This window comes from Zea mays, chromosome 5 (genome assembly GCF_902167145.1).
Source record: "Zea mays cultivar B73 chromosome 5, Zm-B73-REFERENCE-NAM-5.0, whole genome shotgun sequence".
Lineage (NCBI taxonomy): Eukaryota > Viridiplantae > Streptophyta > Magnoliopsida > Poales > Poaceae > Zea > Zea mays.
The window spans coordinates 148529809-148546439 of record NC_050100.1 but is presented as its reverse complement, the minus strand read 5'-3'; the positions used below and the strand labels follow the sequence as shown (position 1 = coordinate 148546439).

At 40.5% G+C, this 16631-nt stretch overlaps 1 protein-coding gene and 1 long non-coding RNA gene across 2 annotated transcripts; both read left to right on the top strand.

Annotated features, from left to right (window-relative positions):
* Window positions 1-6038: 6038 nt before the first annotated feature.
* LOC100280115 (uncharacterized) lies at window positions 6039-6904 on the top strand. Its single transcript, NM_001397554.1, has one exon. It carries the CDS (start codon window positions 6694-6696, stop codon window positions 6850-6852), a length of 159 nt encoding a protein of 52 aa, NP_001384483.1. The 5' UTR covers window positions 6039-6693; the 3' UTR covers window positions 6853-6904.
* A 2965-nt stretch (window positions 6905-9869) lies between these two features.
* Window positions 9870-12047, top strand: LOC118472059 (uncharacterized). The gene is made up of 3 exons (XR_004849583.1): window positions 9870-11107; window positions 11371-11570; window positions 11646-12047. It is a non-coding gene; the product is annotated as an uncharacterized lncRNA (long non-coding RNA).
* Window positions 12048-16631: the final 4584 nt, after the last annotated feature.

The window sequence follows — 16631 nt, the reverse complement described above, 5'->3', positions numbered from 1 at the left end:
AAATGATATTAAAGAACATTATTGGGTAAAAAGTGGTCAAGGGCACAACTTGCCTGGGACTTGAGATTCCAGGTACCAACTTGCTCTTCAGATGACACGTGTCCTCACCGCTAAACGTAGCAATACAAACATACATGGTATAGGCAAAATTAACATTACACCAAACATATATGCAAAATACATATTAATAATCTACATATTGAAATAAGATCACAGGAACAGGGATTATTAATTTTGGAGTTACAGATTTTAAGTTATGGATTTCCAGATATTCTAGGTGTTTTTACAAGATTAATTATCATATCAATTTTAATATGGCTTTCATGTCAAAACAGTGACACAAAATGATAAACAATGATTTTATAAAATTATAGGAATTGGAATGAATTAATTTGGACTAAATATGCATTTTCTATGAATTAAACAAATTCTAGCATTTATTTTTGCATAAAAAAATCATTTTCTAATTCCTTTTTCTAGATTTTATAATTCTCTGGACTGGGCCTCAAAAACAGAGGAACGCAGGGGTTAACTCACAAAATTTCTCAAGACTCAGGATTCCCACGCACTGGACGGCGGGTTGATTCTTCAGTTTTCGGGGGTCTCTTTTATAATACGTGCGGCGAAGGGGTATCACCGCATATAGGCCATCGGATCGGACACGGATGGCCCAGATTAGATCTAGGTAACAAGGGAATCGATACGCGTCGGCCGCCCTCGGATCGAGGATCAACGACCACGACCTAAGATTCCCCCGATCAACCCTACTCCGTCCGATTTTATCCAACGGTGTAGATTCCCCGGGTCGAAACGTTATTTCGATTCTAATCGTCACTGTTGCTTGCGATATCAACGGCCAAAAGATCTCCTACCCGCGGAACCTACGCCGGCAGCGGAGCAAAACTCCCCCACGGCGGCGCCACGCCCCAACCTCGCCGGAGTCGTCCGGTCTCGCCAACCCTGGCCCCATTTTCTAATTAAACAGGCACAATAGCACTACTAGGCCATGGCGAGATTGGAGAAGGCGTTCTCATCGGCAATCGATGCACTGAGATAGTCTGCCCACGGCGCAGAACAGATCCGGCAGCGCGGCGGCGAAATTCCGGTCACCCAGTGGTCCTCTCCTTCCGCCCAGACGACCAGTAGCTCCGTGGGGACTCGGCGAAGCTTCCCGCCCAGGCACAATGGAGTTGGCGCTGCGCTAACACGCAATTGACCACGGCGGCGGAAACTCTCCCTTCCGCCTACGGTTCACTTGGTGACTGGGTACTCGTCGAGATGGTTAAGGGAGCTAGAGTGACCGGGTTATATAGGGGCAGGGCGAGTCCGAGCGGAGCAGCAGCGAGGATCTCGGCCGGGGAGCTTGAAGATCGAATCGCGGACGCCATTGGCCAAACCTGCGATTTCCGCGTGGACTCTGTTCCAGGACGTGCTCTGTCCGCGGGGACGAAGCGCCTGACCACGTGGGTCCCGCCGAGGAGGTCCGAGTCCGGCGGCGAGGGTTTTAGGCGGTGATAACGGTGGGCGAGAGAGCGATATGCACGCGGCGCCCGTACGAACGGCCCGAGCTTCGCGGAGCCATTCCATGCCTCCGCTGCGCAGGAATCGGAGAAGAGACTGGGAGAGGGAATGGGGAAGAACCTGACCGCGATGGCCACACACCAGCGTCACGGTGGAAAGAGAGAAGGGGAGGGAGAAAGTGGGCTGGCGTGCCCAGATGGGAGTCCGCGCGGAGCGGTGGTCTCCGCCGCGGTCGCTGCATCGGTTGGGGGAGAAGAAGACCCTGGACGCGCGGGCCCAGATGTCAGTGCGCGAGAGCGAGAGGGAGAAGCTGCGACGCGGACCCACGAGTCAGGCAGTGCGCGCGGGTGGGTTTAGTGCGACTGGTGCGTGGGCCCAACGGCGCAGTGGCAGCGACGGGATTGGGCTGCGGGGGGTCAATTCCTTCGTGGGCCGAAATGGAGGTATGAGGCCCAAATAGCCTTTTATTCTTTTCCTTTTTATTCTCTATTCCCCTTCCTCTATTCCCAAATTCAATTTGAATTTCTAATTTGAATTCAAACTTGTGCCTAATTTATTCTCAATTCATGTTGTGGAATTTAGAATACCAACTTTGGAAATATAATTATATTATTTTTTTATATCATTTCTCCTCTTCTCATTTTCAAAAACCCTAATTTTAAATTTAGGGTTTAATTCCACTTCTAAGAATTATCATCTTATTATTATTACCTTATTCTTTTATTTAATGCACAAACATATAACTCCAACATGATGCATATTTTTTTATCCTTCGTTTTAGTTCATCTCTAAATTTTATGTATGCTCTTTTTATGATGCAAATGAGGCACATATAATAAGGAAATCACTATATAATCCCTTTATACAATTTTGAGTATTACATCCCCTAATGGAGGAATTCCCTGCGGTGAAGGGGATCGGGTCCCCATTGCCATCTCTATGTGTATCTAGTCGGCTATGTTCCTAGGACACCCATGGTGTACAACACGTTGTACATGACCCGAGATATCTGTGACGTGCATCACAGTAGTCAGGGACACCTATAGCAATATGGAGGGCAGGATACTTCAATTGTCTTGTCCTAGACTTCCCACACTACATGCATGTACGAGAATCATTTCCTAAGGGGAAGGTGTACTACTGCAGGACCTAGGATTGATATTAATAGCGCATCCATTAATGGTATGGTAGGGGGAGTTATGGCTTGCCCCCACATGGCAATTGTAATGTCCCTCTCTCTTGGTTTATAAAAGGGGGAGGGTGGACCCATATTGTCATCACAAAATGATTTACATGCTTTAGGACGAAATTTATTTATGCATGTGTGTTAACATGTGTTTTGATATTGTTGTAACACACTCGATGGAGTGGTGTTGAATGGATTAACATTTGAGTCAAGTCGCAGACTTGTGCTCCTACATGGTTGTGTGTGTTGTTGATGTGCAGGTGATGATCTAGGTGAAACATGGTCGGCAGTGGCGATGAAACTAGTTTTTGGTACAAAGTTTAGGGTGGAACTGAGGTAGGAAACTAGGTTTTTGGACTAAGTTCAAGGAGAAACTGAGGTCCTTAGTAGCACCGGCCCCGGCGAAGGACGAGAGGTGTCCTTGACCCGACCCCCTAGACCAATGGGGTTTCACCCTATGTACTAAAATACTAGTACGTATATACAGTATATAGGCATGGATGCTGGTTCTACATAATTTTAAAGGCCCTATCATAAGTGAATAACGAGGCAACAACAAGCAGGGAGCATTAGCCCATCAATTTCGATTTGTATATTCTAGTAGTAATCGTCCATAGTCTCAGGCCCATACACACAGGCTCTTAGCGGGCATCGAGACATTGATGTTTTATCTCCATCTCTTGCGCAGTCACAGGCGACTGTGCCCTGTCCTCTCAGTAGCCAGCGCATGAGCACGACAGCGCTTTCATCCCACTCTGCATCGCAAAACCGAAACCAACATGACCTGATCTGACAACGCATTGCATCCATCTAACCACTATTTTCAGGTAACCTTCTTTTTATTCACCTGGACACATATATATATATGTTGCATTTTTCTACGAGATGTTAGGCTGTATTTTGATTATTTTTATATCTTAGATATTATCGGTGAAAAAGAAAGAGAACTCAAGTATTAGAGAGGCGAGACGTCGATATCACTGTTGATAATACGTTTGTATTGGTTATTTTTTACAGATCAATTGGATTGTCCATAGAACAAATGTTTTTGCATATTACTTATTGCCTAACCTAAATTAGGTTGTTCGACAACTTTCTATGCATACTATTGATTGATTAGATGTGTAAAAACCATATTATATACTTCTTATTTGGTATGAATAACTTGTTTAGATATACATGGGTACAATATATTTATGTATAATACTTATTATTAGAAAGAGCCTCCGTTATAAGCCTTGTCTCGAGCCTTTAAAATGTTAGGACCGACAATAGTCCTTAGTCGAAGATGTTGCGCGAGATATTTCGATCGAAGCATTATTGCATATTGTGATCTTTAGTTGGAGATGTTGTGTGAGATGTTTCGATTGAAGCATTGTTGTATGTAGTGATCGCATGCGGTGGAGACATGTATAAAGGGTAGCGGTGAGACATATTGGAAATGTCTAGGAAAAAAGGAAAAGAAAAAGATTGAAACATTGTTGTATGTAGTGATCGCATGCGGTGGAGACATGCATAAAGGATAGCGGTGAGACATATTGGAAATGTCTAAAAAAGGAAAACGAAAAATAATAAAGAGGGGAAGGCACCGTGTACGTACATGATGCTTGCATGCATGTGAGTCCACAAGTCGTGGGCAGTAGCGGCTTGGTCCAGGCTTGGAGTCGGCGTACCGCGTAGCGCGTACCGCGTACCGCGAGCTCTGGCTGGTGGGCTGCTCCAAGCTAGCGCGGGTGTGGGCTCTGCCCTAAACTGCTGGCGCGTGCGAGGCCCAGTGCGGAGTGGCACGCAGGCCCAAGCGACCCGTCAGGAGCAAGAGGCCCGTATACGAGTGTAATCGGATTACGAGTGGATGTTGCATGTATCATATTTATTTTCATATTTTCTCTTCGGATTCAGATTAGATACATATATTATCGAGTTGTATCACATAAGATTTAAATGGATATCAATATCTTAATTATTCAACTTTAAATATACAGATACGAATATAAATTAGATACGGATCGTATATTAAATACTCGGACTTGAATATAGATAAGATCTTAGCTCTGTTAAATGGATCGAATTCGAATATAGACGCATAATATCCATACCATTACCGCAGCTGGATGGTTGAGTGCAGCCCGCACAGGAGAGTGGCGCTTGTGGGCTGTGGCCACGAAAGAGTACTGGTCGGGTAGAGAGATAGTCATTAGATTAGATCTATTAAGAGATCAAATCTAGATTGTTTTAGATAGATCAAGGGAGAACTCTCTGATTCTTTTGAGGTGCACTTTTGCACACAAATCTTGTTGATTATGCAAGATTAGTACGTTAATATTATTCCTCTCTTTGTTGATCAATTGTGTTTTTGGTTTTGATTATAGATTGAATCTTTGTTTTCAATTATTCTTGATGTTTTGATTCATCTAGATCATTACTATGGTATCTATTTACTGATCTACAAAGTTTGAGATCAATTTTTTATTTCTTAATCTCGAAGTTAGATCTAGATTAGTTTTCGTCATAGTTTTCGTCACTCTCTAGAACAACAATAAGATTGTTTCGTTTATACCTTTAGATCCAAAAGTCCGATCGACGTGGTTTCAGTTGGGCTTGCTTCATAATTTTATCTAGTTTAATCTTTTAGATTTTAGATCGATCGGAGTTATGGATTTGTCTCAGCAACGTTTTTTTTTCCCTAACGTAAAAGCAATTTGTCCAGATTTATAAAAGTGGATCAAATTGGCCTTGTGATTAGGAGGAGGTGGTATAATTATTTTTAAGCTTCCACAACCATTCACCTCTTTGATTGGCTATTCTAGCATCATAGAATCCTACCGAGAACAACTTAAATACAACTCATCTGAACTTGTTGCACTAACAATGATTATAATTACAAAAATACAATTGCAAACACGTAATGGAGAGCGAAAGAGAAGAGAATCAATTTGAAACCACCCTTCGGCTGATTCAAGTGCCCAACCAAGGATGGAGAAACGTTTCTTGCCTGGAACGAACGTTTCATCATTTCTTCATACTCCGTATTTTCGAGAGGATCGGAACCGATATAGCCATATAGGCTTAGCCTAAAAAGAGAGAAAAAAAAAAGAAAAAACTTTCTTGTCTCAAAAAAGGAAGCAGGAAAAATAGAGGCGTCATAGACACCAAGAGCACGTAGACACGGACGGAATTATACGATGTTTAGGGTCAGTTTGGTACCATAAAAACCCATGGGTTTCCTGGCATTTTCTCCAGGAAGAAAGCCCACGCGGACATTTCCCAGGAGTTTTTACTTCTGCGTGTTTGGAAGCGCAAACACTCGATAGACTTTCCTCCAGAGAAACATCTTTTCCGGTCGGAAAAAACCCTGGCATCGGGAGGCCAGGCGTTTCCACGGCGCCGCCAACCTTGCCTTGGAGCATCTCCCTCATCGCCCCGGCTCCCCGCGATGCTAGGCCTAGCCTCGCCGACGCCATCCCCGTGAGCACCTCTGTCGCCGCACCATCGTCGTCTTCAACTCCATCTCCTTCCCCTCACAAGGTCAGCTCCTGTAGCGCCAGCAAGAAACACATCGCGAGCGACACAGTGCGAGCGCCCAAGATTCTCAGGTTACTGCCTCTGCCCCCTCGCCACCAGAAGTAGCTCGCGCGCGGTAGCAGCGTCCAGCCGCTGCCTTGCCTCTGCCCCCTCGCCACCAGAAGCAGCACGCGCGGCAGCAGCGTCCGCCAGCCGCTGCCTTGGAGCCCCGAAACAAATCCGATTTCTTGGTCGCAGATACTGCAGAGGGCGAGAGGTTTGCTTTTGCTCCCTGGGACTCTCAAGGAGCACTCGTTCTAGGGTGAGGTCCTCAGAACATGCTTTTCGTGCGACTCGTGGTCTTGATTCTCTGAGTCAGATCCCCTTCTTTCTTTGTTTATGCTTAATTAATTTACTAGATCTGCCTCGTGCGACGAGAGGAGCTAAGACGAGAGAAAAAGATCAGGAAAAGGATGTGATGATGGATGAACCAATTTATTATGCTTCAGTTTACTTTGTTCGATTTTTTTCCTAATTTTTTAAGTACTGTTTATAGCATCACATATATATATATATATATATATATATATATATATATATATATATATATATATATATATATATATATATATATATATGAATGAATGATGGATAAAGTTCTCATTCAATATAGTAAAATAGTGTTTTTGCTCAAAATGGATATTTTGCCCCTTGGTTCCCAAACAGTGGCCGCCGGGAAAATACACCCAAGAAGGAAAATCCACCCAGAAAATTTAGTGGCATCTAAATTCCCGTTGATGGATATCTTCCCTGGGATTTTTCCCACGTTGCTGCCAAACTAGCCCTTAACCAATCCATAATCGACACATGGAGAACTTCCTTGACCAACCATGTGAAGGTGAAGCGTAACCTTTCTCTTAAAAAAGAAGCTTTCGACAAAGAAATCTAAACATATACGTATTTGATACATCTGATTTTTACACGGTTTTTATGACATATTTGTTTGGGCACTAAGAAGGTGTTTAGAAGCAAAGTATTTTTAATACCATGGTTTTGGGATATTGTGGTTTTAAGACCCTGTTTGTTTGGGATTATAATCTATGTAGATTATATAATCCAATGTAAATAAGTTAGTGAGGAAACAAACAAGCAACTTATCTGATAGGATTATATAATCTAGCACTTGAGATTATGATAATCCTATAAGCTCATCAAAGGGTGCTTATTTCAGCTTATTTTTTATGAAAGACCCACTACCCATGGCAAGTTGATTAAAATTACTTCCAATTGCCATCCACCTGTTCATAGACGTTCTCACCCACCAGACAAGTAAAACATTCAAGGGTATTATTGTATTTGTATGCATATGAATAATAAGCCAAGTCCAAATAATCTGAGCTAACAAAAAACAACATCTAACTTATTTAATCCAGAGCAAATAATCCAGATTATATAATCTAAATTATAATTTAGATTATATAATCTATAAGTTAAAACAAACAGGGCCTAAGTTAGCTGATTGGATTAAAAAATGTGTACCCTATTCCTATCAAATGCTAATGCGAGATAGGTTCCAGAGCAAGGCTAGAAAAAAAGCTCAAGCTCGACGAGCCGGCACGGACTCGCAGTGGCTCGGCTCGGCTTAGAGCAGCCCGATGCTTAGAACGAGCCCGAGCCGAGTCTGTTTTGTTGGCTCGAGAAAAGAGCGAGCCAACTCGACTCGGCTCGCTGCGGCTCGTGGCTCGACCCAACAACAATTTGTTATATAAAATGTTAATTAGCATAGTTTGCTGGTACTAAATAAACGATTAGTTTATGTTTTTTTTGAAATTATGGTACAAAATTAACCTATTTCTATATTATATTAGTATTATATTTATTTTACTAATAAAAAATATGTTACTTAAATTATTTTTAAGATTTTATATTATTTTGGAGAGCAAATTCATGTTTATGGTCAGACTCGTTGGCTTGGAGAGCCGGCTCGTGAGCCGAGCCAACTTTTCAGGCTCGCTAGAGGAGCGAGCCGAGCGAGGCTCGGCTCGTTACTTACCGAGCCGCAACCAGCCGATCCGAGCTCGACTCGTTTCCACCCCTATTTCAGAAACCATTTTCTTGAGACCCCATTAATTGACACATAGGGTTTTCAATAATAATAATAATAATAATAATAATAATAATAATAATAATAATAATAATAATAATAATAATAATAATAATAATAATTGGGACTGAGACATCGGCCTAGCCCAGCCCGGTCCAGTCGATTATGCTGCGCCCTGGAATGGATAATGGAAACGGAAGGGTTCTAGGTAGGGGTGAAAACGAGCGGATACGGACGGATATTAGCTCATCATGTATCCTACCCTAATGTATTTAGAACAGATTCAAGACCGAATACAGATAGTTAGAAACGGGACGGATAAAGATACATGGATCAGATATTTATTCGGGCGGATAAGTGACAAATACGGATATTATTTGATCGGATATCGGATACTTGTCGGATAATGCATTAATTACTTATCATAAAATATTCTTGTTCACCATGAAATTGCAAATAAATTATCAAGACTAATAAATATTTTATACGAATATAAACTCAAATCCCCACATAAAAATGGTAAAGTGAAGTGTTGATTATATTGAAACTTGGATACTTAGAGTGATTTCACATGTAACTCACGCAATAAGTGAAAATGAAATAAAAGAAACGCTGACATCTCGTGGATTTTATGGTCCCATTATTTTCTATAACTATATGTGGCCATATGTTGTACCTCCATATACTTTTATGAATTTTTGAGCCTATTTGTGCATTATCAATTTATTTCTACATAAAATCATCAAAATATAATTAAATTCATAAAATACACTAGTTTTGACCCAAAATTGTAAAAATGTTAACAAAACTAATAAACATTATATTCGAAGATAACCTCAAGTCCCCACATGAAAAATGATAAGTGAAATATTGATTATGTTGAAACTTTGATGCATAGAGTGATTTCACGTGTAAGTCACGCAATAAGTGGAAGTGGAATGGAAGGAACACTAGCATCTTGTGGATTTTATAGTCCAATTGTTTTTTAGAACATAAAATTCATGAATTTCTGAGGTTATTTGTGTATTATTATTATATAGAAAAATCATCAAAATGCAATTAAATTCATAAAATATTCTAGTTTCACTAAAATGCAAATAAATTACAAAAACTAATAATATTTCTATACGAAGATAACTCAAGATCTCACATGAAAATGATAAAGTAAAATACTGATTATGTTGAAACTTAGATACTTAGAGTGATTTCACATGTAGCTCATACAAATAACTGAAAGTGAAATGGAAGAAACGTGGACATCTTATAGATCTTATATTCGAAACAGTTTTTATAGTTATATATGTACATATGTTGCGCCTCTGTAAAATTTCGTAGATTTTTTAGGCTATTTGTGTATTATTAATTTCTTGTTGTAGAAAATCATCAAAATACAATTAAATTCATAAAATATCGAACGAAAATTACAAATAAGTTATCAATACTAATAAATAGTCTATAAAAATATAACCTTAAGTTTCCACATGAAAATGATAAAGTCTATTAATTTGATATAAATTTGGACATTATTTCAATGATTTTGGCCTAAATATGTGTTTAAATAAAAATGTGATGTATTTTAAAGTTATAGATCTCTTCGAGCTCTATATTTTTCATTTAAATATTATCTTCATCTGATTTCATATGTAAAAGTTAGGATTTTATAACTATATTATGCTGAAAAGAAAAAACGGTACCCGAATTCCGGATACCGTATCCGACCCGAATTTAAAGTTGCACTATCCGAGTATTACCCGTATCCGTCCGAATATAAAAATATTCGAATACGTATACGAAAAACCGGGTACTTACACTATCCATATTTGATACCCGATGAGCCCGACCCGTTTTCACCACTGGTTCGTGTGTACACGACATGTATGGGCAAGCGCATGTGCATAACTTGTCCTGGAAGCAAAAGTCTTGACGGGACCAGAGGAGATGAGGCAGCAGCCTCGCAGGAAGGATGAGAACAAGAGCCCGTGACCCCGGAGCATTGTTTTGCTCAAGAAGGATGAGATCATGAGAACAAGAGATGTGCCTAGCAGAGCATTGTTTTGCAGCTGCCTTCTTTGACAATTCCACTGTATGAGTAGCCCATTTTATGTGCTCCTTGGGTCTTGTTGTCGACTGTTATATAGGAGTGCTCCTTTCTGGCTATCTCTTGACTCTCCGTCAGCACTGCCAATTAGATCCTCTGCTGCAGCAATAGCATGCACGGCAAATAAAAGCTTTCCAATCTTGGCACCTGTACAAGGTCTTTTCTCCGTCCCAAAAAGAGTACACGCATGGATTAGCTCAGGGTGGATGCACAATGACACACCTCGCGTGCCTCCTTGAGATCAACTTCACGAAAGCAAGTGCTGCAGAAGACTATTCGAGCGCCTCCAAGCCGTAGTCTCCTGCAAAGGGGTTCTTCCGTTGCGGGGAGCAAGCGAGCGTCTAGCGGGACTCTCTCGGGGGTCTGCTTCCATGCAAACGTGAAAAAATTTCGCGTTTAGATCGCCGACGACTTAATTATATTTTTGGACCCTCCGTTCGACGATACAGCCCGTGACGTCGCGTCTCGGCACAACAGACTGTGAGATACCTTCTGCGCTGGCGAACGAGGGCCGACGTAGCGCCACAGATCTTAGGGCCGAACTAGAAAGTCCTATAAACCGACCATTTTCTGGCCGAGAGCTATGCCTAGCCATTTGTCTCTCGTTTTTATCTGCATCCATACCGCCGAGAGGTGCTCCAATCTTCGTATTCGAGTTGGAAAACTTTGATTTGATCCTTAAAGCTTGAAGACCAAGGTATGATGTCTCATTGATTCGTTTGTTATGTATGTTGCTTATTATGGTTTTGATTAATTGGTTTTGATTGGTGCACATATTGGTATTAGTTATGATTTCTAAAATATATGGTTGATATAATGACTACAATTTGTTAGATAGGTTTTGAATCACGGGTTTATAAAATCTTTAGTGTTATGAAACTATGAATACCATGTTATTTAAAAAGATAAAATCACTTCTGCTATTTTCTATAGTTGTGTTAATATATAGTCGTTTCTTAGATGGAAGACATGTATCGAGAGTCGTTGTGGCAAAAGAAAGGTCGTCCTCGGGAGTTATATCTGGATGCATCTAGTAAGGATGCTCCTGTTCCTCCTAATCTTTCTGTGTCTAATTGTGACTGCTGCAGACCGGCTTGGGTATGTCAATCCAAACATCTAGACACACTGCTTGCTGCTTCTACACTTGTGGTAGTTTTAACGTACGTAGTTTATGACTTTGTGTGTTATTGATGTTTACTAGATGTGTGTACTAATGCCTCGTTTCATTCATGTAGGATCACTTGAGGTGTTTTTTTTCTAGTGGATTGATGGTCCTAATAAGTTTGACCCTCGATATCTCCTTTTCGCTCATTGGTTGTGTGGGAGGAATACACATGAGTGTTTTAAGCGTTGGGTGCCTCCGCCTCCGAACCCCCGCTAATGACGGATGAGAAGAACTTAGCCATAGAAAGACGGTTGGAGTCTCCGCCTCGGTGCAATTGTGGAGATCATGCTGTGATATATGAGGACACTACGATTGTGGAGAGCCTGCTTTACCAAGTGCCTTCTTTAGGCACTCGACAAAGCATATTTTTATTTTTATGTTATTTTGCCAACCAAACTTTTTGTGTTATGTTCCTACACTATGTAGACCTACATGTACCATTTTGGGACAATTATAACATTGTTTTCTATAGCTAGTAGATTTAGTTCGTTTATTTGATTTTTTTCGGAAAATTCAGATTTGAACTGCAAGTCACTCAAAACTTGAAAAATCGTGCATGCAAAAATGACACTCATACTATTTAGCACAAGTTACGACCGATTTCAGGAGGGGACCGAAAACTTCGAGCACCAACATGACTAAACATGGCCGTGAACTTGCCATCCACATGTTTAAAAATTTTATAAAACACAAACAAAGTCAGAAAATCATGAAACTTGTCCACGTGTCATGATATCATATGTAGAGGCTGTGATAAAAAATTGAGAATGTTTCGAGAAAGTTGTGAGACACTATGTGTAGAAACCTAGGAGAACTACATTGAAACTCTATTATTTCATGTGTACTTGTCCTAGGTTTCTACACATAGTACGTCACAACTTTCTCGAAATATTCTCAAATTTTTATCACAGCCTCTACATATGATATCATGACACATGGACAAGTTTCATGATTTTCTGACTTTGTTTGTGTTTTATACAATTTTTAAACAGCTCGATGGCAAGTTCACGACCATGTTTAGTGAGCATGTTGCTCGAAGTTTTCGGTCCGCTCCTGAAATCGGTCGTAACTTGTGCTAAATAGCATGAGTGTCATTTTTGCATGCACGATTTTCCAAGTTTCGAGTGACTTGTAGTTCAAATCTGAATTTTCCGAAAAAATTCAAATAAACAAACTAAATCTACTAGCTATAGAAAACACTGTTATAATTGTATCAAAATGGTACATGTACATCTACATAGTGTAGGAACATAACACAAAAAGTTTGGTTGGCAAAATAAAAAAAATAAAAATATGCTTTATCGAGTGCCTAAAGAAGGCACTCGGTAAAGCAGGCTTTGCCGAGTGTCCGCCGGTTGACACTCGGCAAAAGTTAACGGCCGTCAGCTTTAGATGGTTGCTGATGGCCCTTTGCCGAACGCCGCCTTTGCCGAGTGTTCGGCACTCGACAAAGATGTCTTTGCCGAGTGCTTTTATGTGCCGAGAGTCCTACACTCGGTAAACAAGCTCGTTACCAAGAGCAGGACTTTGCCAAGTGCGGCTCTCGACAAAGGCTTATTTGCCGAGTGCCCGACAAAAAGCATTCGGCAAAGGCCTGGATTTCGTTAGTGTTTCCTGGCCGAGAGCTATGCCCGGCCATTTTTCTCCCTCATTTCTATCTACATCCATATCACCGAGAGGTGCTCCAATCTTCATATTCGAGTTAGAAAATATTGATTTGATCTGTATTGCTTGAAAACCAAGGTATGATGTCTCATTGATTTGTTTGTTACGTATATTTCTTATTATGGTTTTGATTAATTGGTTTTGATTGGTGCACATATTGGTATTAGTTATGATTTCTAAAATATATGGTTGATATACTGACTACAATTTGTTAGATAGGTTTCGAATCACGGGTTTATAAAATCTTTAGTGTTATGAAACTATGAATACCATGTTATTTAAAAAGTTAAATCATTTCTGCTATTTTTCTATAGTTGTGTTAATATATAGTCGTTTCTTAGATGGAAGACATGTATCGAGAGTCGTTGTGGCAAAAGAAAGGTCGTCCTCGGGAGTTATATCCAGATGCATCTAGTAAGGATGCTCGTGTTCCTCCTGATCTTCCTGTGTCTAATTGTGACTGTTGCAGACCGGTTTGGATATGTCAATCCAAACATCCAGACACACTGCTCGCTGCTTCTACACTTGTGGTAGTTTTAACATATGTAGTTTATGACTTTGTGTGTTATTGATGTTTACTAGATGTGTACTAATGCTTCGTTCCATTCCTGTAGGATCACTTGAGGTGTTTTTTCCAGTGGATTGATGGTCCTAATAAGTTTGACCCTCGATATCTCCTTTTCGCTCATTGGTTGTGTGGGAGGAATACACATGAGCGTTTTAAGCGTTGGGTGCCTCCACCCCCGAACCCCCGCTAATGACGGATGAGAAGAACTTAGCCTCGGTGCGATTGTGGAGATCATGATGTGGTATGTGAGGACACTGTGAAGTACTTCGTGTGTCCCAATAGTAATTATGTAAGTGCATAACATATGTCCAAAATTTTGTTAGTTTTTGCATAAATTTACTAATTTATTCTCCTGCAGCCATACGGTGGGCGTAAGTGCATTTTCAGGGAGTGGTTGTATGAGCCTAGGTCCCATTGGTCTGAGGCAGAGGCAAAGGAGAAGAAAAAAAATGTGTGGGCAGAAGTGTGCAAGTCCGATCCTGAACTCTACAAATGTGGTGTTGAAGCTAAGTATGGGTTGGTTCCTTCTGAGCTTGGTGTGGGCTATTTTTGTGAACATATGGTAGATTACGATGAGTTTGATATTTGTTTTTGATTACATGAGCTATATTGTTGCATCCGTCCTTACTTATTGTTTATTTTGTGTAGAAGACGAGGAAATGCAGTTGGGAGAGATACTTTTACAAAGAAGATGCAACATGGGACAATAAACCCTCAATTGATATGCCATGGTCATTTAAATTGTAACGAATCTCCTCACAAGCCCTAGAAAAAATCTGGCTAAAAGAGGGCCTTTCATCGGACATCACCGTCACCTTCTTCATTTCATCAAAACTAACATTTATATAAACATCTTCCTCCACGTTTCCTCCATGGTATAGTGTCACTAGGGTGTCCATCTATTGGAAACACGAATTTATAACTCAATTGCCATTAAAGATGGTACGTGACTAACACTATCAACTAATGCCTAACTAATTACTATCCCCATCTACTAATCTACTGATGCCTAAATACTTAGTAAGTAATAAATAAGTAATAGAGACTTACTAACTGATAATTATATATTAACTATTAAATGACCACAATAAACATAATTACATAATCTATGAATACGATAAAAGCAACGGGTTATACCTGAGGTTGCAGTGGAGTGAAGCTACCAGTGGCGGTAGGGGTGGAGTCGGACGACCTTCTATCTGAAAAAAATCAACATAGTAATGTCATTAAAAATTTCGACAACACCTCCTCTGTACGGGGAGGGTTTTCAAACCTGCAAACAAACCACAAAACAAAGTTGACATGCACATTCACCGACATAAGAATAACACGATGGTTGTCATGCACACTCACCAACAGAAGAACAGCACGTTGACTGACACACATTTACTAAAAGACTAACAACATGATGACATGCACATTCAGTACATGTACTAACAACTATATGTGTAATTAAATTGCTAACTAAAATCTAACATAACTAGCAAATTTGTAACAAATTTAGTAATTGTATATGTAACCTAACTAACTAATTTGCTAACTAAGTTACGAACTAACTAATAGACAAGTTTGCTAGCTAACTAGATTAAACTAAACTAATCTAACTGACTAACAAATTTACCTACTAACTATATATACTAAACTACCTAACTAATTAGCAATTTTGCTAAATACCTAAATAACTATATATTAAACATAAACTAACTAACTAACAATCGTACTAACTATCTAATAACTATAGCATCACACTAAACTAACATGTGCATATCTTGATGGCAACGACAGTGATGGAGTCACGGACGCACGACAGCGGAGGCGTGCAACGGTGGTAGAGAACATTGCTGGATCCTCTATATATAGAGAGTTTCTCTCTCATCTTCTCTATCCATTTTCATACTGTAAACAATAGATTTAGCAAAACTAAAATATGTATAATACATTTGAGAGTATGATAAATACGTATGTAAAAAATTAAAAGTAAAATATATCTCTAATATTGGTATTTGTGTATAAAGGATGAGATATAGAGGACGCTGCTAAAGATAAAGAAGATATAGATGGAGAAATCTTTTAGATGGGACCGTAAAAGATAGATATAGTAGAGAACGAATATAGATGACGTTGCTTTTGCTGGGACAGTCTTATTAGCTTGCGCTTGGAGTACATTCTTTCTTTGAGAAGAAGAAAGAAGGTAGTTCCACTATGCGACAAAGGTACCCTTTCGGCACATCGTAAAGGTAAAGATTCCCCGCAACTAACGAACCACACGCCACCCGCAAAGCTACCACCATCGTCTCAGATCAGACAGGAACCTGCAACAAACCGGCAGGGCCACCTTTTATCTGTCCATGGGCCACGGCAATTGGGCATTCTTCACAGATCCACTGATTAACAATGAGAGTACTTGATCTCGCCATCCTCAACTTGCTAGTAGGAGTAAGCTGCCGCAATGTCTAACCGTACTCTGCACTTCTGCAGTGAAGAAGCCTATTCAAATGTACGCAGTGCACTGACGACAGCGCAGTACATGGATCGATCGGTCACAGAGACGATGGGTCGTTGTCGTTTCGTCGTCTTCGCACACGGCCGTGTCGGGCCAGGCCACAAGGTTCCAAATCACGCATGTGCCGGTGCCGGTGTGCTAGCTGCAGCCTGGAAGGTCGTTCATCATCTACTCCACTGCTCACTATACACTACGTACTAGTACGATCGATCTAGACACGCACCAAAATAGTTACTATATGGATCGACGATCGCCGGTGACGACCATTGGCTCTACGAAATATGCAAAGCTTATCCGGCCATGGAGCTGCTTCAGCTAGC